At 30.6% G+C, this 27,736-nt stretch overlaps 1 protein-coding gene and 1 non-coding gene across 11 annotated transcripts in view; both read left to right on the top strand.

Moving 5' to 3' along the window:
- The window catches only part of LOC129966581 (TNF receptor-associated factor 4-like), a 357,557-nt gene that overhangs the window by 302,827 nt on the left and 26,994 nt on the right, over positions 1–27,736 (top strand). For 9 of the 10 annotated variants that reach the window (XM_056081045.1, XM_056081056.1, XM_056081054.1 and 6 more), the window contains exon 3: positions 27,046–27,150. In XM_056081045.1, the coding sequence (XP_055937020.1) occupies positions 27,046–27,150 (105 nt within the window). Of the gene's footprint in view, positions 1–12,799; positions 12,994–27,045; positions 27,151–27,736 lie in introns of those variants that run through there. The other variant, XM_056081051.1, reaches the window with a different exon arrangement.
- Positions 8,046–8,116, top strand: Trnag-gcc (transfer RNA glycine (anticodon GCC)). Its single transcript has one exon. It is a non-coding gene; the product is annotated as a tRNA-Gly (tRNA).

The raw sequence follows: 27,736 nt of genomic DNA, 5'->3' as shown, positions 1-27,736 counted from the left end.
CCATAACCTTCCGTACTTAATTGGCTAAGAGTATGCCATTTGCGTTATCAAATTAGAAAAAAAGTGAACGATCATGTAACGTAAACGTTCTCGGAATAAGATGCAGCTACAGAAAAGGGTTTACAGTTACAGTCAAAGGGTGAGAGCGCAAACACAAACAAAGCGGTCCTCTCCATCTGGAGGGTTGGGATGGATGACTCAGCAATTCATAATGGCAAAAAAAAAGTCGTCAACCGCGAAACGGAATAGGGAAATGTTTCTACAGAAGATATTTCGCTTTTCTTTTTTTATGATTCATTCTTTGTCAGAGAGCAGAAGAGGAGAAAATTTGTTTGCTGTGTTGAAAGCATGAACAATTGTTTGCGCTCCCCCCTGGAAGTGCGAGTGTTTAAGAACAATGGTTAGTGCACGTGGTTGACGAACGAAGTTAATTGTTATTATCTTTCTTCGCCAGGCATTCTTCTTTTAACGTAATAATGATTCGCTGGAATATTCTGGTGTATGACTGACACAGGAAACTTTTTAAACATGTGAGGCATACACATTTTATTTAAATTCTTAGCATTCAGAGAGATACTTGCGCGTATGAATAACTTTCCAGCGCGCGTATGGGAGTGATACATTGATTTAATTGGTTTTTAATGGTTTTATCAGTGCTCGATGCCTTGCTGATTTTTTTTTGGGGGGGGGCATAATTTTTGGATAAAAATATATTCTATAGTTACTCAGTTCTAATTTTGAAGCTTTTAATTTACCATTTTGCATCGATTGTGCTGGTGATGATGGATTTTCTTTTTCAGAATGACGAGGAATCATTAAAAAATAGGGAGATGATAAAAAAAAATTTTTATTTGAGCAATTTTTCATGATTTATTTTTGACCATGCTTTTTAAAAAATAACTTTCATTCTATAACCCCCTTTTTTTATCGTAAAAATTCAATTAAACATCATCTCTATTTTGAAATTTTGTTCCACACATCTACTTTTCGCTTCCAGTTCTTAATTTTTTTAAAAAATCGTCTGAAGTTGGAGGATTTGTTCCGAGCGATGGTTAGTGGTGTGGGGCAAAAGTGGGTGACGTCTGCTGCTGTAGCAACTTCCGAGTGCACGCGTTACGCGCTTATCTGGCGCGTCAGGAGAGTGCGGGACTCGGCATTTCTCCCCCCACTGTTTATCTCGACCAAACTTCTGGTGCGGCGTGCGTTCCCGGTTGTTTATGAGGTGAAGGAGTTGAGAAAGGAAAATATAGTCGTACAAAAATGACATTCTTGTTCCCACTTTTTTTTGTTGTCTCGCTTTGCAGGATAAGACCGTAAAAAAATGTTTCATAAAAAAAAGAAAAGGAGTGGGATATTTTTTTTTAGCTATGACGTTACAAAAAAAAAAAAAAAAAAAAAATGGCGCGGTTTTGTGTTTTAAAATTTCTCCAACGCAGCATCAGTAACTAACCAGATTTACTTCTTAAGTCAAAATGAATCTGAATTTCTGGTATGAGTGTAGAATTTGAATAGCAGAATTCAGATATTTTTTAATAGAACATTTATTAGTTTCGTTTTCAGCAAAGAGAAATTGTTTGATGCATGTGTTCTTGAGTATCTTCTCCTCCACCCCCGCTCTCTGAGAGCATTAAATAATTACACGAATTCAGTTGCCATTGCTTTCGATCGGAATCCCATTTTATAAGGGTTTATAATGGTAACGGTAAAACAATAAAAAAAAATCGATTTACATAAAGTAAAGTGTTAAAGAAGTTGCATCATATGATGCATTTTTGGGAAAATTTAATGCGTAACTGAAATATAATTTGCCATCACATAAGATTTCTACTTTGAATTCGTGATCAAATCCGACTGCATGAAATATCATATCTTGGTCTGATGCACACTAAATCTGTGCATGATATGGAAAATATAAACCGCTCTTTAACCCTTCAACCGGATTGAACGTAGAAAGTCGTCCCAAAGAATGACTTCTATAAAGACTCGAACGTAGAAAGACGTACTTCTATTACTATTCGAAAATCGGCTGAAAAGTAATAAATCGTTTTCTGAAAATTGCCCTAAGATCGTCTGCGATGTAAACATTATTAGTGCTTTCTCCTTCTATGAAAATGGCTATTTTATGAAGATTCAGATGCTGGGTATTTGATGGTCAACTGGTTAAATCCTGCATCTAAAGCGAATCTTAATGTATAACTGAACTAGTCTAAAATAAATTTCTCTAAATATGGGGTGAAATCACAAGCTTACTAAGAAAAATTATTTCAATAAATTAAAAAAAAAATTACATTTTTGAAACTTATTTCGAAAATTATTACTGCTTCATAAATATTTTTGGAAAATTACATTATCATATAAAAAAAATGGAAATTATCTAACTACTAAACGCCATTAGAAATGGGGGGGAAAAAATGTCGTATTACTTGTATTTATTGTTTACAACGTAAATCAATCTGATTAAAATCAGAAAATTATTTATTTTTATTTCTCATATCTTATACCTCTATAAGCAAAATCACAACGAAGAAACTACAATCTCCTCTACAGATTAAATTACTGCTTGTTGTAAACCCACCAAATTGTTTATACACTGTTTGTAGTGTGTACTACAAATAGTGGATAGAACACATACTATGTCACTATCTACTGTTTGTCGTATACAAATTGAGGGAATCTCAAAGGCATACATTTAACAGATTAAATCAACTTACTTTTGAATGCATTGTTGTGGGTAGTATACAACAAAATATGTTATCAGCATTTGTACAGAAACTATCCAAAAAGGAAAACATCGATAACATCCTTTTTCCCCTATTATCAACCATTACTACACACATTCGTTTCCTCTTCAGTGTTTGGTGTACACACATTTGCTGATAATGCACACGGAAGATAGGAGTGTTGTTTGTTATCTGCTGTGATCTCAGTGCGGATTATTGGTGCTTGCTCGTCGAATAAGTATTTACTTCCAGGCGTTTTGATGGATGCCCCTTCCTGTCATTGATTTTGAATGATTTCGATAAGGTTGTCAACGGACGATTCTGTTTACTTCTGTGCATTTTTCACACACTCGAGGTTCAAATGTTCTGTCATCGGTAGCTCTTTAATTGGATTGCGTTGTAATTGCAGTTGAAAAGTGGAGTCTGAATTTGATTAATTTGATTTGTGGGTTATTTTTTTTATGTATCCTTATCATACTTCCTTAAAGCAGTGTTTCTCTGATTTAAAAATTTTAAATATAGGCCTAGAATTTACTATATGTAAAGGACTTCACGCTATAGAAAGCTATAAGAAAAGAATTTACTTAAAGGACTTTACGCTATAGAAAGGTATGAGAAAAGGATTTGCTTTGTAGAAAGCTGTGAGAAAAGGATTTACTTTGTAGAGAGTTGTGAGAAAAGATTACACTTAAAGGATTTTACTCCGTAGAAAAGTACGAGAAAAGGATTTACTTAAAGGACATTACGCTATAGAAAGCTATGAAAAAAGGATATACTTAAAGGACTTGTAGTGATCGTAGCACCACCTTTCATTTATGTCATTCTAAAGCGCTACGTATCTACTTTCCCTAATACAATCTATGTTAATACTTCGCAGGGCCACCGCGTGAGTATTAGGCGCCCTTGTTCAAATGGAAATTTGGCCCCCCCTTTATGGGGTTCTGTTGCACTGCTGCAAATTATATGTGCTGCATCATATGATTTTTTTTCAATATACTATTTGAAAGTCGAAAGTCCATTTATGCCCTTTGCTACTAAATAAAGATTCAGATAACAAAACTAATTTCACTAAAATTTTAGAAACATTTTTTTTTTTTTTTTTGCGAAAAATTTATTTTTGAGAATTTAATGTTAAATTTTTTCTTCTTTCTGCTGATTCAAAATATTTAAGCTAATTAAACCAATATTCATACAAATTACTAAAAAGCATTTGTTATAAGCAATTGAAATATTGAAAACATCTCAGGTACATTATAAACTTTTAATGAAAAAAAGCTATAATTATTAGTAATTTTTTTAGAATTTTTTTTCGATTATTTGGAAATTGTAATTGTATATCAGAGATAGATAAATCAAATTCTGCCCAATTAAGGGTAAGATTTATCTGGGTTTTATAGAGATAAATAAAAAGTTGTTTCTTGAATTATTTTGTTAATTTCAAAGACAAAAGTTTTTCTTAATGAATTGTTTCTTTTTATGAATTTTTACTGCTATGAAAATAACACTAATAATATATTTAGATTGTTCATTTACCTCTAAACAATAAAAATATTTTTTAGAGCAATTATAAACAAAAAACGATTTGAAAACAATTAATAACAGTACTTTGCATCCGAAGCAATTCACAGAATGTACACACTTTATGAGCAGCGACTACGCATATGATTAAAAATAAAGGCATTCCCTGTTAATTCAAGAGCACACAACGCCCGGTGGCGCCGCCACCATTATAAAAAAAAGCAAACTAAACAACGACGTTGAGCCGCAACAGCTTCACAGCACGTAAAGAATAAATATATGCCGATACAAAACATTCCCAATTTCTGTTGTTACATGTTACAAATTCTTAGATTTTTAACACGTTCCGTGTGGTAGCGCGAACTCCACACGGTACGTGTTTTTTATTGTTTGTATCGGCAATTAAATTTTGTTTTACACAAAAGAAAACAAAAGTAAAATAATATTAAAATATAAAATAAAATCTCATTTTATTGCTTAGAAAATATAAAACATGCAAAATTGCAAGCGTATAATTAACAACTTTATTTTAAGTAACATTAAATTAAAAAACTGTAAGTACTATAAATTTTGGCTCCCCCCTGGTCCAGGCGCCCTTGTGCGGTGAACAATTTTGCCACCCCCACGCGGCGGCCCTGATACTTCGCCCGGGGAATCCCCGTTCTATGTATACGTGCGCTAATCGCTTCCGATAGTTGTTAGTGAAATAAAGAGTTTATTTTTCTAATAGCGATGAAATGCTTTATACAGCACTCTACATGAACATTACTACAGACTTTATGTTGTAGAAAACTATGAGAAAAGGATCTACTTAAAGGACTTTACGCTGTAGAAACTATGAAAAAAGGATATACTTAAAGGACTTTACGCTGTAGAAAACTGAGAAAGGATCTACTTAAAGGAGTTTACGCTGTAGAAAGCTATGAGCGTTCGCTTCAACGGTAAATGACGCAATACGTTTTTTTAAGCGTTTTATGACTGTAATAAGATCTTCACATTATCCACATTTCGTTTTAAACACTGTTATTGCACTGAATGCCTACCGCTGAGGCTTCAAGTATTAACTTTTTTCAGATGCGTCAATTACAGTTAGACACATGAAGGTCATAATCAGGACTCTTTAATTTAGCTTCAGATGCATTTTTTCGATTTCGGTAGATTTTCATTAACCACTTAACGGTCTTGCTGATTCCATTTAGAATCCATATAATATTTGAAGTGTTTGTGAATTATGTGTAATTTTAATATCAAATTATAACGTCTTTGGATGACTAAAGCGCATAAGTTTGTGAAGCGAAATTTCTATGCCCATATGATGCATGTACACAACATATAAGGGGTTAATTCAGCATTGCACCATTCAGGTCAATGGGTCGCAATGCAAGATCTTAGTGTCAGAGCTAGTGTCAGTCTCAGGTTCAAAGCATGTTCCCATGTGTGAGTCAGGTACACATTAGATCCATCGGACCAATCTTCCCTTGTGATACGAAGGTTAGGAGAGCATGCTGCCAGCTCAGATGTCGTCCTCTGATTATTATTCAGAATCGTGAGGAAAATCATATTTTTATAATACCTCTAGTGTAGCTTCAAGATGGAATATTAATTTAATTAAATTCACTAAGACAAACCAAACTTATGCAGCATTATCAGCAGAATGAAAAGTGACTTGGTATTGCATAATCAGTAAGCTATAATTCAGATTTTATAATATTTGTTACATGTAATTTAATCTATTAATTTAATTTAATTTTTATGTAATTTAAACTAATTTATTTTTTTGTGCTTGAAAAATAGCTTTTTGCAATCAGAACTCGTTTTTTAATAAATCTTCACTAATTTGATACTTTGTTAATCTAATTTTATGATTATCGGATTACTAAGAGTCTACAGTACTTTCTACTTGAATTGTCTTTGAATATGAAACTAATATAGCATATGTGTAACAAGTAAGAAAAAGAAAGGAAACTTGACAACTACTACCAATATCTTAACCTCTGTAGATGGGACGCGTTGAAAAATATTTTATTTTCTAACGTGAGTTGACTTTTAAAAAATGAATCATTTACGTATTAATACAAAAAAGAAATATGTATTCAAAATATCCATGAGAAAGTATCAAATTTCAAGAATCAATGTGCATTTTTTACTTAATGCTCAAAAACAGATAGTTTATGTGTAAACTGTTACTTGATGGTTTGATATGTAGATGTCAAATAACCGAACAAGACATTTGATAAATAGTGCCGAAAGATTGATTTTCAGAAAGATAATAGAGCTAAAAACTGAAAACTATTTGCGCAATCACAGTAATATCCAGCATTAACTTCTATCATCTTATCTTTTTTTTATGTAATCTCTCTTCCTTATGTAATGCGATTTTCGAAAAAGCATAGGATGAGAGAAAATAAGTTATCATAGGTATAATATAATAAATATTATAATTAATGATAATATCATAGCATGGATTTTTTGAAAAATGAATGTATTTTAACGAATATCAAATTAAAAATCTCCATAATCAGGCCTGCTTTTTCCTTCGTCAGTTTCAGTAGGGCGAGTGAGAAATCACAGCGTACGGATTTTAATGAGCTTGTTTCAATGGAAATAACTGGATTCTGAATAATATTTTATAAAATTTATAATTTAAGATATAATTATTTTAGATAATTTGATATATTTTGTATATTCTATATCATGAACACATGTTTTTCTATAAATACGTTTTTAAAAATACATCTTTTACTAATACCACTCTTATTTTAACCCGGTTCTCCTCTAATTTTTTATTTGCTGAATTACTGTAAATCTGTTGTGTTTAATTTGTTAACGGCCATTTTTTAAAACATTTTTAACCAGATAAGTTATATATATGCAAAAAATGTTGTGTAATAGTATACTTATATTCAGATTGTTTCGTTTTGAAAATATTTGATATTTTTGAAAAAGGATATTGTTATAAAGATATTAATAAAATCATTTCAATAAAAAAACTAAAGGCTTTATAAGTAACATATCGTTACTGTAACCTCTAAATTACATATTTATGTATAGTAGTTCACTATAATATAAAAACCAAACCAAACTAAAAATATAAAGCTTCAAATATAACATTTCCGTTCCGTTTAACATATAGATGAATTTCAAATTTGTCCCCTTGTTGTAAAGAAACGAAGCACAGAACACACACTTTTCTGCTACACATTATATCGATGATATGTATAGAATAAAACTAAACTGTCAGGCATACCAAATATATTTTTGGCGCCGAATGGTGTACATAAAATTCCAAAATCTCCAAATGGGAATTATGGCAGCTGCTGGGTCAATTGATTAAAATGAAACTCTTGGCTGATTTAGCTTTAAATAATGCCAAGTTTTATTAAAATATGATGTGAATCTTTGTGAACTTTCTTCAACAGCATAGTGAAGCGAAATGGCAAAAGGGATTAAAAAATGTTCCAACCATTACTTTTAAGAGGAGCCTCTTTATTTGTATTATATTTAATATTTAAAACCTTGATGTTATCCACTTCGTAACGCCGATTCTTATAAAGTGTGGGTGGGAAATAAAACCATGATGACGTCTGGGAGCGAAAAGATAATTTTATGCCCCGTGCGCCACATATTCTCGCTACGTCATTAGCTCTTCCATCAAATACACCTAGTCGCCCTCCCTTTCAACCACCAACGCTTTTCGTTTCACTTCGAGATGTTTCAATTCAGGTGATCAAAGATGTACTTTACCGGTTTAGAAATAGGTCATTGATTTGAGTCTTCTTCAAAGCTGCGCTTTCTCTCACCTGCGTAGCATCGGTGGTTCAGTGGTAGAATGCTCGCCTGCCACGCGGGCGGCCCGGGTTCGATTCCCGGCCGATGCAGAATATTTTGAATTTCTATTTTTGATGAGTGGGTAAAAGATATTAAATTACGGACTTAGTCATTTTGATCCATTGTAAAGTGACGAGGATGACACACGAGCTGAGTTTCGTACTTATAATTGTTTATTTTTCTTTATCGAAATGGGTTTTAATATTGCGTAACTCATTGAATTGTCTGATGTTTCAAACTTAAAAAAGATTACTAGAGATAAGCCTTATATTTTTCAATCGAATAATGAAGATATCACTCAGACATTTTCTTGCTCATATGCAGGTAGGGAATATTTGTTGGAATATCTTTTAAAATATAAAATATTTTATAACTCGTAATTTTGAACCATAGTTAAATGACGTGGACGATTCTTGAGCTGCCTATACATTCCAAACTTCCTAACTGATCATTTAGAAGGACATTTTACAATGACAAATTTCAATTATTTAAAATTTAACTCTGACAACCCATCCATGTCTGTCTGACATTGTGTCTTATAACTAAGACATGTTTGATCATTACTACATGTCTTAGTTACCAAACGGTTCACGAAAAAATTAACCTTCTGGTTTTGAAGCCAAATTTGTGACACTAAACTGTTTCGACATTTACAGTAACATAACATGGGAAAGGGATAACATGGGATAGAGAGAGTGTAGAAACCAAAATGCCAGAGTAGAAGTACCCTGGATGCAAAACTTCGAGTATTTTGTACAAATTTTAAAGCCAAATATGGTGAAGGAAAACCAAAAAAACCTCTGACGTCATTAATTTTCAATTTATATAAAATTTCCACGAATTTAAATGCCATTCTGCTTGCTGCTGCATTCTGTGATTTTTCGTGGACTAATTTGTTTATCTGTTATTATTACGGATTTGAGTTTTATCATGCCTTCGCTTCGGTATATATAGATGTAATGATATCTCTTAAATTAAATTTAATACTAATTAATTTCCTAATTTTTATCTTAATTTAGCCAATATTAACTTCATGCTAAAATATTCTTCTATTTTCTGATCCAATTTCTAATTTTTTTTATTTAATTAATACCACACGCGCTTTAGAAAAATGCTTCTGCATTTCACGCTTTGAGCGAAGAGATAAAAATCCTTAATGCTTACAGCATTCTTTTAAAGATACCTAAATCTCCCTATCCTCAATCTACACGTGTCAAAGAAATCCCTATAAAAATCTCCTTTTAAAATCACCAAGGGAAAAATTTCTTTCTCTTTCGCTCTCCTGCTCTTGTATCGCGATGTGAATGGACGGCAGTTTCTTACCACTTATTCTTGTACATAAATGATGCTTCCGGGAATGGAATGAATCGATGTTTAAAATTTCAGAAGTTTCTGCTAAATATGCTGCACGCGACTGCTAAAATATGTTATATGTATGTAATGATATCTAAATTAAATCCTAATTAATTTCCTAATTTTTATCTTAATTTAGCCCATATTAACTGAATTTTAAAGTATTCTTTTATTTCCTGATCCAATTCCACCTTTTTTATTTAATTAATGCTATACAACTTTTGTAAAAATGCTTAAATCAGCGGTTCTCACGCTCCAAGTGAAGGGAGAAGAATCTGACAATCTTAACGAATTCTTTTAAAAGATACCTATTTCCCTCTTACATAAATGGACACGTATAAAGAAATTCTTATCAGAATCTCATGGTATATAATCATCTGGAAAATATTTCCCTCTTTTTCTCTCGCTTCTGCTCTTGTATCGCTTGAACGGAAGTCAGTTTCGCCATCGCTTCTTGTACATAAATTATGCCTCCCGGGATGGAATTAAACGGAATTTTAAAATTACAAAATTCTCTTCTTTCTTCGGCCTCGAAACTGCTCAAAAATATATGTTTTTTGCACACGCACAGACAGACAGACAGAGAGAGAGAAAAAATCCTGTATTATAAAAGATAGTATCGAAATTAATTTTGACGAGTATTATATAAGTGTATGCATAACATTGCATATAAATGGGTGTTTTATTCATGTTTTCTCAGAGTGCTTTCTGTAAAAAACAACAAGAAAAACTGACAAATCGGGAATATTATGCAAAACCACAGACGGCTAATTTATGCTATGAATAACGAATGAGCCGAGCATTCTGCAACGTCTGCACCGAAAATACTCGCGCTAATGAAGCCAGTTTGTCAGTTTCTCGGTAATAAGTGAAACACGCCATTATGAATGTTTTAGTCCGGTCAAGGGGGAGAAGTAATGACCTCTGGAGCCATTTTTCCTCCTCACTTCCATTTTGTCATTTGCAAATGTTACCACAAAACGGCGCTCGTCTGAATGCTCGTGCACGGTGCTCACGAAAAAGCGCCGTCGGAGCGCTTGAAAAATGGATGATGCCGTTAAGACTGTGATGGCAGGAGTTATTAATTTTTACTTACCGATGACGCGTATTGTTTTCACTGAATGTTAAATAAATTATCCGTTGTTATGAAATAATAATCGTTTCACCTACCAGCCTGCCTGACAACAGGAGAATAACAAAATCGCAGTTGCATCATAGACTTAACTTAAAGAAAGTTTATTCTGTCTTTGTTTCCTTTCGGGAAGTGGAAGGTAATGAAGTCACTATCACGTGACATTAGTCTAATGACAAGTGTAACTAATCATGCCATTTAACTTCTAACCTTTTATTTTGACTAAGCCATGACTACCGTCATTTTTCCTTTCTGCTATCTTTGATGATGGCATTTCACTTTGCATATTTCGACTTCGTATTTCCACCTAGTATGCTTTGTATTAAATATAAAACAGCGGGTGTAGTTTCTACAAAACCATTTCGCATAATCTTAACGGTGTGTTATCCCTTGCATGGCATTGACATTACGAAATATTAACTTTTGGCATGAATTCAGCATTTTTACTGAATCGATCATGCCATCCTTGGCGATTTTCTTGACGATTCATTCCAGGCATGCTGTTAGTAATATCTGAAAATAGAGTTTGTTTTCAGATGTTTCTACCAACCAATTGAAATAAAAATTTAACACAACACTATATTTGTGGTCATAAATTCCCCAAATAAATTTGATATATTTAAGTCACTGCGCTTTTAAATTATCACTTTTACACGTTTCTGAAAGTACAGACCGACAGACATTCAATCGCTTGTTAAATTTAGCTCAAAATTTGGAAAGTGTCTATACAGTAAATCTTAAAGCAGTGTACCAAATTTCATCCATCTAGCTCTCATCGTTTTGTAATTGTCGTGTTGTTTTATATTCTGAGAGTTGGATAGACAGATTTTTTTAACCGGTTTTTATACAAAATTGGCAGAAATTTACAAATTGGTGGAAAGACTGTATACCGAATTTCCTTCGTCTGGCTTAAAGAATTTTTAAGTTATCTTTGTCGCAGACAGACAGACGAACATTTTCAAAAAATGAATTCTTCGAACTCAAGGAGGTCTAAATCGTGGAAATTCATCGAAATTCATCCAATTTTTTTTGACAATTACTATACTTTCTCTTTACTTTTTTATGCAAGAAAGTAAAAAGACGTCTAATATCTCAAGAGACATTAAATAATAATAATAAAAAAAGAATGAACTCTAATAGTAAAATTAAATTTTTCTCTGACACTAAATATCTCTTCTTCCCTTAGGTTATTCAATATATGGAGTGTCAAAGTTCTGTTTTACGATATCTGGGAATTAGAAAGGACGAGACAGGCGACCATTAATTACTTATATAAGGGTTATGAGCGTTTATATAAAATTAAAAAAAATCTGCGATATTGGACTAATAAATGGTGCTGAGTGACTGAATGTTTTAGTTTTCCTTTTATTATTTATAATTATAATTCCTATCATTATTTATAATTATTTTAAATATATGAATAAACAACTTTTTTTTCTAAAAAAAAAAGAAAACTTTTTCCATCAGTTATATAATTATCTGGATTGAGTTTGTCCTAATTGATCCATGCAGTTGATATTTCATTTTATTTACTTTCAAAATTGATCCATGATTGTAGATTGTATTTTTTAAAAATCTTTTTGAGAATTATTTCCATTTACAAGCAGAAATAACGGCTTCCACTGATAAGCATAAGTACAACACAAAAATAATTTAATATTCGATTTTCAACATTTTTTTTTTATAAACACGCTGGCAAATATCTATGAAATTCATTTCTGCTAACTTCACTTTAGTTAGATTTCACCTTAATATCCAAATCATAATAGTTAACTATTAATTAAAATCTAATTTCATATGCACTTTGTATTTATCTGAAAAATCATAGTCAACAAAGATGAATCTTTTGAAATCTTGTTACGAATCTATTTTTCACTCTTAAAATTTTTTTTCATATATATTAAATGCGATTCCTTTCAGCTATATTCTGTTAAATTTTGAAAATAAAGCCTTGGATGTATAAATAAAAAAAAAAAACCCTTGGACGTATGAATTAAAAAAGAAACCCTCTTTCTAAATATTGTTTGCAGGCCTCGAATTTCACTTGAACTTTGATCAATACATAAAAACTTTTTTTTTTCTTCCTATAAATCCCTTTGAACAACCCTCTCCTATGCTAGACTCTTTCACAAGAGCATGTTATTGTTCCTCCAAACGATAGAGTTAATCCGTTCATCCCCCACCCCCTCCCTCTTCTCTCCGCCACCTGTCCTCCCTTTCCTACACGCGTCCTGCGCGCTACACACATCCTCCTCATCCTCTGTTGTGAACGGAAGAGGCTGCGGCAGACGATTTTTCTCCCTACGTGGGGAGCGCGGAAAAACGGGTCTGAGGATTTCTCTCCGCCGCACCCCGGAGGAGGTGCCTTCCATGGAAGCAGAGGATTACACACCGTGGAGGGGGAGCACCTCCCCGTGGCACCCCCTCAGATGTGCTTCAAAGGTGAGAGAACACGCGCTCACTATGCTTGTGAAAGTTCGAATGTCTTTTGTGTCGTGTTTTATGGATGCATTTTAATATCTCTGGCTATATTTTAAACATATGCCCGACTACATTCTATATTTTTTTCTACTGTCAATTGACAGATAAAATTGACTTTGCTTTTGGACCGTGAGAAATTTATATATTTATATATTCTATAAAATATGTTTATATGTTGTGTTTCCAATTTATTTATTTAAAGAAATTGTATTTATTTATTAATGTAATGTATAAATTGTTTCGATCGTTCATTGTTTGTTGCTATTATTTAAATTCAAATAATTATTAGTGAGTTTGTTACTGTTAGAAAGAATGAATTTTTTTTGTTATGCTTGTTCGTGAAAATTTTTGTTTGCTTTCGGTAAGAAATAGTTTTTTTTTTAATTTGTTGCTTTCATTAAATTAATGGATATTTATAAACAAATAACGGAACTTTTGCTGTAATAAAAAGGAGAGATGAATTAAGTAGAGAAAAATAGTAAATAAAACCTTGTCTATTCAATTTTAGATTAAAAAAAAATAGAATTACACTAAATTGAATTTTATCACTACTTTCAATTTTTATGCTTTAAAGGAAATTCTATTATTATCAAATGCTAATTTGTTACATGAATTCTGAAAGTTTTTGTCGCAATGTCTAGTTATCATGGGATCACTTTTATGATTTTTAAAAAAATCTAGTATATTATTATTATTATTAAAAGATTTTTATTATATATTTATTCGAAATTACACAAATACGATCCCAAGCTACTATTAATAATACATTTGATTGATTAGAATTTTGTTCTAGTATTAGTAATTTATCTTTAATGTACGAATTCTCTATTTTTCTTATGTGAATGAATTATTTTTATTTTATCAAACTCTTTTATTGTAAATGAAATAAAGCGAAAAGCATGCATAACGGCATTTACCGATGATGTAATGTAATGGAAATATATCTTTCGATATATTGTCAACATAAGGTGTCATTCTTTGCTTATAGAATTCTAAATTTTTTTTCTTTTCCGTATTATTTTCTATTTTTGAAATTATCTTTTATCAATTATTTTCAAGTCTTTTACAATAGTTTTTGTTCTTTCGCTTTTATAATTTGTAAGCACGAAGATATTTAAGCCTAATTCTGTGAGATGTATAAATGGTACGAGAAAAGCAGCGCAAAGTAGGTAATAATCGTTAGAAGCTGAAAAAAAAATTCTAAACAAAATTAATTTAATCTTTGTAAACCTTTTTTTTTTTATAAATTTTATTAATGGAAAAGTATAATTCAGGGTATTTTACTATTTTCATTTAGTGCTTCCTTTTTGGGTAGGAAAAACAGTTAATGATTCCATTTCTTTTGGAAAATTTACACTCAAAATAAATAAAAGATAATAAATATAAGAAACTGATTTTATCTTTTATGATATTTATTGAATTGCTATTTTGTGAATTTCAATAAAATGTTTTAAATCAAGATTTTCTTAGTTACGGTTTTGCTGACAAGTATCCGGAAATTTAAAACAAGAAAACTGCGGTCCTAAAATTTTTCTATCAACGCACTGTTAAAGAAATATGTTTATATTAAAAAAAAAATTATGAACTATTGTATTTTTACCACATCCAAACGATTCATTTCTCGTTGTTAAATTGTTTGCTATAGTTTGTTTCATTTATTTAATAATTTTTGCGATATCTGTGACATTGTGATGCCAGCCAGTAATAATAAAAATGATGGCAGTAAAAGCCAAACGATTTTTATTAGATTGAGAATTTTTATGAAAGCGAAAGAAGAGGTTATTGATATCAAATGTTTTTCACGTGACTTAGCACAACTGATAAAAAAAAGTATGCCTTTCAGATAGCTGTTATTAAAAAAAAAAAAAAAAAAACTTGAAAGGAACCTAATCGATTATTTTGGAAAATGAGGTCATCGAATGGACAGCAATTTTTCTTAAAAGCCATCGACATTTTTTTTTTCGGTTTTTGAAGAAACAAAATTATCATGACTATCATTAAAAATTTCGACCGCGAGATGTTAATGAATCTCTTCATTTTAATAAGGAGAAAAACATTTTGGGAAATGGGTTTTTCTGTTTGTTAGCAAAACTCTAAAAGGCTGTGAGCTAGACGGTGATAATTGGTACAACATCTTTACACCACAATCAAATTTTAGACAAGAGCCATCTTGGAAAAATCAGTCTGTCTGCCCGTACATGTATGTGTGAACACGATAGTAAGTAATGGGGATGAAATTTAGAAAATATCTTTATCATTAAAATGTAGATAGGCCTCAAAGCCTCAAATTTTGGACTAAACATATCAACCGATTGATCATTTTTCAGCCTGTATACCAAGTGCCCATATGTAAATAGTAAATAATTATGTAAAATAATTCATTAACGTAGCTATTTAGATTAATGAAATTTGGTGTGTTGTCTTAAAGTTAAAAGTATAATTCTATATCTATATATATATATTTGGATCCAACTGATAGAGAGGAAGACATCGAAATACATCCTGGTTTTTTTTCCTTATACTACAAAGTACAAAACGTGTATGTTGTAATTTGTATACGCCACGTGTCTATTGTGCCATGCCATCACGTAACTCATTTGCGGACTTAAGAGTACTGTCTGTTACATATCTGAAAATGCAGCTCTAAGAAAAAAGAAATTGTTGCCATGTTATGTTATTATAAATATATCATAGTTTGTAATTAATCTACGATCTAAAAATGACTTCTTAATCCCTCGAACTCCGGCGTCGCAGTAAATTTAACTTCTGAGTTGCACTGGTTAGTATTTTTTTACATATTCAAAATTCAATTTAGGCAAATTCTCTTCTAAAACTATGCAAGCTCAAAAGACTTTTTCGCGTTTTTTTTCTTCTTTCTTTTCTTTTTCTTGCTTTCGGCCTTGTTTGTCTGTCCGTCTGTCCATTCGTTAATGCTTTAAAAAAAATCTTTATTTTTTATAACTATAAAGAAATAGTACATTGTTAAAGGACTCCATGCTTGTTCCTTCAAAGAATTTTTTGAAGAAACAAGTATGCTAGTCTATCTCATTTGTGTAAGGACTGCAAATAACGGTCATAGAAATCAATGTCAATCAACTGACAATGTGAATCATGTTGCTTTGGACACGGATAGGAAACATCTGACATTACGAACAGCAGTTACGCTTCGAGTTCCGTCGTATGTAATGTATTCGTACATTTGTCCTACCAAAATAGCCTGCATTCCTTCAAAACTGGACGTTAATCTACTTGAACTAAAACATTCAATGATCAGATCGAGCGTATCAGTTTGAAATAAGCAACTTGTATTATGTGCAGAAAATGAGATAGTGATTCTTAGCTCAGAATTTAATGTTCTTAAATATAATTATTTGTGATTATATTTACGAAATAATGTTTGCATATAATTTGATTGTCAGAATATAATGCAATGCAAAATCTGCTACTTAATAAATCAAGAAAGGAGTATATTGTATTATGAATTTTGGGCATGATAATGTCCATATACTGCCTGAAAATTGATGAATTCATGTATGATGTGGCATGTATGAAGAAAAAAAATCATACAAATTGCTTAATAGGGAGATGGTAGAATCTAGAATTACCAAATTTAGCATTTAGTTATTTCTTATGCAATAGATGTTCAATTAGAGAAATTATTTAAAAAACTAATTCGATTTTTTATTACAAATTTATATAAACTATAATATACTCTCAATAACTTTAAAGAATAATACTGCGCCAAAAATCCTTTTTATACCACAGACATTTTTCCTTGCCATGGATTTCTGCGTTTTAGAACTGAATGTTATCATTCACGAGATCGATTAAATTTCTTTTTATGTAATAATTTTGCATTTTTAATATCTCAAGCAATTTTTTTGTATAAATTTATTTATTTTATTGTTAAAGAAAACATACTTATTTTACTTCTCAATTCTCTATGTTTAGCAGAATTCATTATTTTATGATGCCCAACTTTTTTTTTTTTTTTTCAAGTCTGTGCTATGCTTGTAAAATTTGATTTTTTACTGATACTAATTTTATTTCCATATTATTTTTCCTTCCCTTTTAATAAATAAAAAAAAATATATTTTTAAATATATTTTACAATAGATTTTTAGCTTTTTTTTCTACTTTTATTTCTATATTTTTTCTTTTCTTTTAATAAATGAAAAAAAAATATATTTTTAAATATATTTTATATTTTTTTTCTCTCTTTCTTATTGATTTTATGCATGCGCAAGTTATGACAGTATCAAATACATCTTTTGTGGTCCACTATATTATTTTATCTTTTTCATTAAGAATACACTTTAAAAATAAAATAAAATTCCGCGAATCAAGCCTAAAAATTATCATTCTTTGATATTTCGAAAAAAAGCTTCGAATTTCTAATAAATGCTTTATATCAATTGTCTCATACCAAATTAAAAATTGTCCATCTTGAAAGAGGAGAAAAAACGGGGAATTACATTCCAAGGTAAGAAAAGATACAGTTAACGTTAGTTAAATCCGTCATGCGAATAAGAATTCGTTATCATTTGGCGCCTGACCGTTAATGTTTCTTCCAGCTTTTACTACTCTAGATGAGGATTTTTGACAATACTAAGCATTTTGAAAATCGGCTTCATTACCAACTATAACATAGTTTTCTGAAAAATTCATAAATTTATAAACCAGTGGAGCGATCTCCCCCCCCCTTCAAATTTTATCGTAAATTCTGAAAAAAAAAATGCACTCATGTATTATTAACAGTATGCCACTGGCGAATGATGGTTACGATAGAGTCTAGAGTGCGATTAATCGCTTGGATGCTCTTATACTAGAAAACCGAATGTGTATTTTTGGTACATTTTCGTTGACAATTGAAACCACAATTTGAAACTGAACTACAATTCTAGTCACAAAATCACTCACCAAATTTTATATTTTTATATGTTATTGTTTCTGATGGCACTCGTCAAAGACAAGCTCGCTGACTAAATTAGCGAATTTAAGCCGAAATTTTTGAGTCTCTTGTTTTTACAGTAGCGCCATCTAGGGCCAAGAGTACGACTTAGCTACTCACGTGTCACAACTTTTTTTACGGGGCGGACTTCTTTCATGCATTTTATTCATTCAACCATATAACCTAATTTAGACTTGAACCAGAGAACGATCACCTCTGATCCAGTACCCCCAGTGGTATTACTCTCGACATAGAGGACTTTGTGACCACGACAAATTTATACGTGTGCCAGTCACCACCACACACGGAGAGTCTTCGGCTGTAGAGTTCGAACTCACAACCCAAGGGATGCGAATCCAACGCCCTACATGCTTGTGGAAGTATAGAGTAATTGACGATCAATCTCTTGATGGATTTGGTTTCAAATTTAATACATATCTACATTTTAGATGTTAAATTTGTGTAGGAAATTTTATTCATCCTTCGCATTGTAATTATCTTGTCAACTTATGTGCCGAGAGCCGAATTGACTTCCTCTGAATGGATTTCATTTAAAATTTGATAGAAATCTAAAAATTTGGGAATAGAAACCATATATCAAATTTATTCCGTCCAGTTAAAAGCGTTTTTAAGTTATTGTGTGTTCACAGCCAGACATAATTCCAAAAATACTTTTTTTCCGGACTCAGAGAGGTCAGAAACGTGCATATTAGACAAAATCTTGAATTCGAATTTTTTGACGATTACAAAAAATAATATTTTGTCATTTTGTACGAGAAACTAAGAAATAAGATAAATAGCTCCATTTTCTGGTATCGGCTCTTTTGATATCTGACAACAGAGAATAAGTTGAAAAGGGGGGAAAATAAAGGGAAAAAAAATATCTAACGTAAATGAAATAATAAAATGTGAACCAAAATCCTAAACGCTTAAATAATATTTTTTTAAATTTTATGATAACTAAAATGTTAATGCTAGCAACAACACCAGTTACTTACAACTGACTCCAATTATCATCAAAAAGTCATCCAATTTCCACGCGAGTCGTCGCTTAGGGAACACTTGACATCCACCGCCATCAATAGTCCACTTTTCGAAACGAAGTGAAGAGCTTAATTTCGAATCTGTCAAAAAGAGAAGCGAAGAATTGTCCTCTTTTAAGTGAGAAATTGGGATAAAAGAATCTTTTTTTACTTTTTTTGCACCATCCTTTTTCCTGATCGTTTGCAAGAGGGGGGGGGGTATATGTTCTGTCTGAAGAACAACTCAAACGAGAACTTCTGAATCGCCTTTTGTTGGGCAGAAGGGCTCTTGATTACAGAGCAGAGGCCCTTTCGCGAAGAGGAGGACCGGCCCGATTCAATTAAAACCTCTTCTATCTCCCCTTCTTCGCCCAGTTTCTACTTTGTTATACTTCTCTCTGCATTGGCAATGTTCTTTTTCTTTCTTTCGCACTTTTTTTTCCTTTTTTTACTTTGTTCTTTCCCGAAGAACTTTTTGGGAGAGTTTCTTCCGCAGATTCGTAGAAAGAATAAATGGATGTCACCCATTGGTGGAGAATCCCAACACTTTTTTTTTTTTTTTTTTGTCTGTGTGCAGAGGATTATAGTTATGATTTCATATGTCTTAATAAAACGAGTTAACTGAATTTGACATTTCTTTTTCTTAAGTTTTTTTTTTTTTTTTCTTCCTTTAGCCAGGAAGTTCGTGAAAGCTTTTGAATTCTTAGCTTTTACTTTCCTTTAAAGATGATTTTATGGATGATAGTGGCCTGGTAAAGCCTAGGCTTTAAAGCCGGAGATTTCAGGATTCAAACATGATTCCAGCAGACTTCAACTATGTATGTGGGCCTACGTCTTTTAAATCAAATGTAGAGAACCGAATATTTTCCAACCCGGAGGTTTTCCAATATATTGTTATGGAAATTCGGAGAATATTAGTGCTGGCTCAAGTATCGCCCTCGTTTTTTGACATAGTTCATTATTATAATGTCTGTTCCCAAATAGCTTCCGTTCTATTCATAAATGAGAATTATGTATTAGCAAAACTCAAATTCAAAGAAATATGAAATAAATAAATAAATAAATAAAATCGGTAAACTTCCCATTTCTATTTATTCATGATATACCATTCCAAAATTCTTATATCACTTTAAATCATTAAAGTCTGTTCATACTTACATGGGACTACCTCTGTTAATTTTTGATACAAAAATGCATAGTTATTAACTTTAGAATGGCATGAAGGTATTTTAGTTAATTCCTACTTCCGCTGTGGGGTTCATGTTGAGAACCGGAGGGTCGCCGATACAGATGTGGGTCACGTTAATCTATCGAGAATCTGAAATCCTTTCACAGTTGTGCGAAAATTTAGAGAAAGGGGCACTAATTATCGTTCTCGTCTGCTGAACACGTTCAATATTACTTATTCATTTACAAAATAACTTTCATTTAGTTTCAAAACGAGATATTATTACGATTGAATCATATTACTATGGCATTCATCAAGGAAGCCACACCTATTTAATTTTGGATCTTATAGGAGAAAAAAGGACATGATGCGTTTTTCACAATTTTAAATAAGTGAAATACCATACCCACTTTTTTTTATTCTTTTATTTTTTCATTTGACTGTGACGTCGCTTAATTGGGCTTAGTTATGAACAAAATATAACTTAACATCTAATAAGATAGTGGGAAAAAAAATGTTAGAAATAAAATTTTCGGAAAAATCTCATCATAGGAATTATATGCCTTTTTCTTTATGCTAACACAGTACGGATTAAATATCAAGCGCAATGTAATTATTCTTTCCGTGGTAAATCATATAAGGCCAATTCTATTTCGGAAACTCATCTCACCAAGATTCAGAATTACAAGATCAATCCTAAAATGATTCCTCACATTGTCTTAAAATCTGATGCTAATAAAAATTTGAAAAAGATTTCCTTGGGCTGAAAAACGGGTCGTCAAAAGCGACTAGATCTAAGTATAATGGCTTTTGTATAATCTGCCATTTCCTCAATCTGACCTTTCCCCGACGTTTAAAAAAGGACGAAGAATTAAAAGAAGCCTCTGCCTATAGTTGCCATTGATTTTGGCGGGAAGTAAATAGTAAACTGTCGCTCAGAGTTTTGAAGTAAATTTTGTAATATTTATTATATATAATAAAATTTTCTATTTAAACTTGTAATATTTTGTATAGTAAATATAGGCTTAGTTAACAAAATGTATCTTTTAAAAATAAATATTTTTTAGTCCGTCTCTTTTGTTAATCCTTCCTGGTTAAATATCTGCCGGATAATTGGAAAAGTCATGTATTAATGTGTATGTACACACTTGAAACTTCGAAAATCGTTCAAAATATCGAATATTTTTTTTATTTTTTAATAATGTTCTCTGATCTTTCAGCTTTCAAACGATACCAAGATGTTGCCAATATTCGAAATATTTCTCGAGTTATAATTATTTAGCTTGAGGTGCTTTCATTAAAAACTCTAGTTACAGTGTTTTTAAAACTCATTTTATGAAGAATGATATTTTTCTACTATGTTGCTTCATTCAAACAATCATAACTCAACAAGAAATGAACCAAATACAGTTATTTATATATCAAAATAATCTGTATGAAATAGCGGATGTTTTTTGCCTCAATGAAAGTTATATTTATAGAAATAAATTTTTAATAGCTGATTAAAAGTTAAAAGGACAGAAAAAATCTCGCTTTTTCTATTCATCGTTGATGAAAAAATTGTTCAAAAAAAAAAAAAAAAAAAACTATACATTTTTGTAACTTGTTTGAGGCAGACAACATGAAAACTAATATTAGGCATCATTTCCAACTAGAATTGTGTGCCTGTACAAATTAGAATTTAAGATATCATGTTTCAAAAATTAGGCTAATTAGCTCATAAAATATTATTTCATTAATTAATAATGAGTGTAATATGGTTTTTTCTCACTGAAATGAGTTTAAATATATATTAATAATCTAATGTAAAAAAACTGGATTTTTAAAGTTAAAATTAAAAAAAAAAATCTTCAAGTGTGTACGTACACCTTAATGTTAACATTTCAAGCAATTAGTAATCATATTTTAGTTATTAAAAAATGAACTATTTATAGTTTTTTTTGTATTATTATTATTATTATTTTTTTTTCTCTTGTGTTTGTATGTTGTTATTTAGAATTGTATGATAGGTTTTATTATAATTTATAAAGGATTATCATAAGACATTTGCTATTAAATATATTTCTTGTATCTCTGAAACGGCTCTTGGATCAAATTTTATATTTAGATACGGATTTGCTCTTTAATTTTATCTATATAGGTGTCTTACTTGAAAAAACACGATTTTGCATACACACAATTTTTTTTTTATATCTAATTATTAGAATAAGTATATTCAACTTCTGCTTCGAAGTGTGGGCAGTGCAGTATAGTGATCAGGAAAACATAAATGTCGTGGGTCCTCGGTTCCAGTCTCGCATTTTGCTTTATTTTTTACTTATGTATTTATATTTAATATTTTTGCCTTTTAAGTTTATCTATATAAGCGTCTTTCCTGAAAAAAAAAAAAAAAAAAAAAAAACACGATTTTACACACACACAAATATTTTTATCTAATTAACTGTTAGAGCCTTTCTCTGCCTGCTGTCATGCTGACAGTGTCACATAGCGCCATCTAGGACCCGATTTCACCATGGTAAAATAAAAATTAAGTTCAAATATATAAATATTGACAGATAAATTGTAAAATGAATGCTGCAATATAACAGATTGTTTCGAATAACATGTTAAACTAAGTGCATTCACGATTTTTTTTTTATTTAAACGTCCAGTTTATGTTTAGGTAAAATTGAAAAATATTCATATGTGATCAGTATGTGAGTCGTATCTAAATATTTTCTCTTAAAAAAAAAAAAAAAAAAAAAAAAAACACGGTCTTCCAGATACTTTTAGTAATTTAAGTAACAAAGCTTACTTTCTTCGCTATGCGGCATTTTTATTATTGTAGTATGGAATAAATTGTACCTGAAATTCTGCTGATTAAGAAAAGTTAATAATATTTATTCTCAAATTTCTTGATTAGAAAGGATAATTAATTATACAAGCAAACGAATTACATTATTTCGGACATTCAAGACTATTTTGTAGAAGGTAGAAAAAGAAAAGACCCGAAAAAGTTTATTAATATAACATAACGCAGAAGTTACATTTTTCAAAAGGAAAAATTGTTCTTCTCCTGGGAAATAAGCAAAATGGCACGAAAAACTTGGCGTGAAATATGATTTGCTCTGGCATTAGCTTCAGCATCAAGTTTTCAAAGCATCTCCTGTTTTGGCCTTTGTTATTGAGGTGCAATGTTCATATTTCAGTTTCTTACGAAAATTGTACTTTTGTATGTGACAGTAAGGAATTTATTTTCATGTGCACAAACAACGTGTTGCAGTTTGCAAATGAAAATAAAACAAATCTATGTCAAGTTATCTACAAAACAGAAAATTTCTAACTAGAATTTTTTAGTTATATTACTGGGTAGAACTTTTCACTCAAATATAAATGTAAAAAAGAAAAGTGGGACAAATTTTTCAAAACTGAAAAAAGTATCAGTCAGCATTTATGAATAATTTTGCGATAGCTAATTAAAAATAAAATTTTTTCAGGAAGTGAAGAAAGCAATTCGAAACATGCAAAATAAACATCAAGATTAATTAATACCTTCAATGAAAAAAAGTAGAATATCAAAGGAGGATTATTAAATGTTTTTTCATAAATCTCTTAAATAAATAGAAAAATAACTACTTTCGTCTATTTCTAATGAACTTTAAAGCATAAATTGAATGCGTTTGATATTTCAGTTTAAAAATTCGTATAAATAATAATAAAAAAAAGGCAATCTGCATTGACAATTGTGAAAAAGGCCAAAATCGTCTGCTCAGATCTAAATAAATTCACTTTTTGATTCCATATGTTTGCAAGAAAAGTAAAAATCGTTTTCCTTGTATTTTTATTAATTAATTTTTTTTCCGCATAAGGCACAACTTTTTATAAAGAAAATTTTAAATTTCATCGACCAAAACAGTATTTAATTAATTAAAACGAAAATTCTAAAAGTTGGGTTATTTGCCATTTTTTAAGATCAACGCATCGTGTTGGTGTTGCAGATTTTTTCTAATTAATTAGATTAGGAAGGTAGATATTATCCACTGCATTCTTAGTGCAATTTAATTAATTGTTTTGTTTTTTTTGTGTGTTACGAGGTCGTATATTTTTGTTGTCTAATCTTTCCTGTCAGCCGTGAATTAATTAGTTGTTTTTTTTTCCCATTGGAATACTTGACATTTGTACATAAAAACAAAAGTTCGCTTTCAGAACAATACTGTGCTGTATGCGATGTCCAATTTTTTCCGGACTAGTGGAGCGATAATATCGAAATTAATGAGGTGGTGATATGAGAAAGTCATACAATTGATTGGTTTGTTTTGAAGGAAGAATTGCAACATAAGTTCCATATTTTATTGTTATTAATCTTATGTTAGCTTTGAGTAGTTAGCTATTTAATGATTTTACAAAGTCGAGATCCTTGAAAAATATATTTGGAAAAATGGTTCTAGAATATCGAACTTTTTTCCATACAATCTTTTTACATTTATGTCTTTAAATTTCTTATTGTTGCTTTATTTGGTTAACATTATTAAAGTTTGGTTTATTTGGTTAAGTTATATCTTCGAAATAATTTTTAAATTATATCTTCGAAATAATTTTTTACGTTTATTCGATATTATATATATTTTATATTTCTTTCATTAAAGGAATTTATTTTCTGTTTCTTATGAAATTCACTTTCGAATGGAATTTTTGTTTTATTTATTTATTTGCTAATTTAATCACTGATGTATTCGTTTAATATTAAAAAAAAAATTTAATTCCATTTACGAATTACTTATTATTCTATAATTTTTCGTCTGCGTTCGTGTTAGTAATTTCCTGGGGAAAAACTGCGTATTTAATCGTCGCTCATTATAAATATTGTATTGTATGACATGTTTAACTATAATTGTAAATATATTATTAAATACGGCGTCAATTATTGATGCTGAAATGTAAGTTAATGTATATTGCTGGAAATAATTCTTTTAATCTGCTTCGATGATTTATAAAAGTAATAACTTTTTATAACAAATCTGTTGATATTCGGCTATGTTATGTTTGGTAGGGTAGGGCGGTTTTTTTATCCCCTCTTCTCCTTTTTTCTCTTATAGATACCAGGTATCCTTGCACTTGATCTCGCATCAGTATTGATGAACAAAACTTGAAATGTATGCAACATAACAAAGGTTACAATCAAGACTATTTATGGATACATTCTGTAAACTTTTTGCGGAAAAAGCATGTAATGATAAAAATAAAATTAATATTTAGTCGAATATAAACACTCACTAATTAAAACTAAGTTTCTCCGCAAATTATTCACATTTTTTAAAGAATGACACTAAATTAAACATTGCATATAGTAACTGGGAGAAAAATAAGTAAAATTGTTTAAAATTTCATCATTTTGGTTGAATAAGAATGGTTACATTTAAGATGAAATCTTTTTTTCCCCCTTTTAAGAAAGTATAGATTTTAATTAATAAATTATCTAGTTAACGAAATAAAGAATTTAACGTACGAAACATTTCTTTATCTATTCTTATAATAAAGCTCAATGTGTGTGTGTGTGTGTGTTGGCGCTCTACAGGCCAGACCGTTTGACATACAGCTACCAAATTTGGTACATGTATACCTTGGAGGTTGGGAATGTGAACCTGGGGTTTCTTTTTTCGAATTTTTAATTAGAATTTTAATTATTAATTAAAAACTAACTTTCCCGCCAAAAAAATCTTCCATTTTCCCCACCGCCAACTTTTCCGCCAAAAAAATCTTCCATTATCCCCAGCGCCAAACGAGAAAGGCTTCAGTTTTTTTTTCTCCCAACAGTAATGAGGCTAGGGTTAAGATTTTTCGGCGGATTATTTCAATCGGTTCTGTTTATTTTCTTAATGTTTGATGCATTTAAAATTAAACATTGTTAATGAATCAATCTTTCAGATTCATTCTGAAGTACTTTTGAATTAAAATAAAACAGAATAAAGGAAATTAAAAATTTCTAATCCGCATAGCGTTACCCCAACTGGCGTAGAAAAAATCACGTATTTGCGTTACGTAACCGGCGAAGAAAATTCACGCATGCGCATTCTGTTCTGATTGTTGCCATGACAACGTTATCAATGGATGATTTAAATTAATCTTTGTTAGTTGCATGCTTTTGTAAGTAAATTGTATTTATGTTAGTTATATATTTTTTGTATATGCTTATAGTTTTAAGTACATCGTTTTTTAAGTAGTTTTTTTAAAACCTGTTTTCAACCGTTTATTTTAAACGATTCGTTTTATTTTCTTAGTGTTTGATGCATTTAAATTTAAACATTGTTAATTAATCGATCTGCTCATAATGAATCTAAGAAAATTTTGTTGACCAACTCTTGAGATATTACATAAATTAAAAAAGATATTCTTTAGTGCCCATAAAGTTTAAACGCTGAGTGACTCTATTTTCAGTAATCAGATTATAAAAAAATGCTTTGTTTCAGTAAAAAATATTATTATATTAATTGAAGATAAATTCTTTCCACTTTAATTTAAAGCATAAATTCTACGGGTGCTAACAAAAAATGATAGAGATACATATTACGTTATGACTGAAGGCCTTTATAATATTATGAATGAATTATATGATAATCAAAATTTGAAGTTTTAAAATATTTTGATGAAGAAGCTATTAAAGTAGAAATTGCATAAAATATTTAATTATTAAAATTTTAACGAACATTAAGATTGGCGAACCGGCTGGTCGCCAAAGGCGGCTAGTATTTCATAATTTTTGAGCAAAATTTGAAAAAATTTCATTCAGAAGTTTGTTGCGTTCAAATTATGCATGAATTTACATTTTCATTTATATTGATTTCATTAAAAAGATATATTTTGATGGGAATATATTTCAACATTTCTTTTTTCAGATCTACCCGGATCCAGATGCAGAAGTGGCCATCATGGGTTCCGTGGTGTATTGCATCCATTACAAAGAGGGTTGCAAATGGTCCGACGAACTTCGAAAACTTCAGGTACTAGACATTTTTTCAGTTTAGTCACAGTTATTATTATTATTATTTTGTTATTGTTCGTATCAAAAAGACTTTAGTAAATATTACTAGTTAGCCGCCTTTGGCCACCGATTGGTTTATCGAAAATATACGTTGTGTTTAATTTCATTTAAGTAACTTCATGCCCATAATTCTGTCATTATTTTTAAGCATTACAATTTGATGGACATTAAAATGGTCTTAATTTAATAGTTAAACATGTTCTGATCATCATGTATATTAATACTTCTATTGGAGACTAGCCCCAAACAATCAAGAGTCATTAAAAATATATAGTTCAATTCATCTATCTTCCAACTTTTGTCGTGCTTACACACCTCCTCCCCCCTATATTCTAAACTACGAGGATTTTGAAAAGAATTCTTTTTTTCCTAATAGATCTTCAACACTGAGAGATAATCGCGAAATCAAATATTTCATGAAACGATAAAAACAATATGAATTTCAAGCAACAATGTAATCTATTATTAAAAATTAGGCGAAAGAATATTTTTGAAACATTTTCCACAATTCAACAAACATTTCCACATTTATTAAATTGGCATAC

Source organism: Argiope bruennichi, chromosome 4 (assembly GCF_947563725.1).
Source record: "Argiope bruennichi chromosome 4, qqArgBrue1.1, whole genome shotgun sequence".
Classification (NCBI taxonomy): Eukaryota; Metazoa; Arthropoda; class Arachnida; order Araneae; family Araneidae; genus Argiope; species Argiope bruennichi.
The sequence above is the reverse complement of the archived record's forward strand: the minus strand, read 5'-3'. Positions and strand labels throughout refer to the sequence as shown.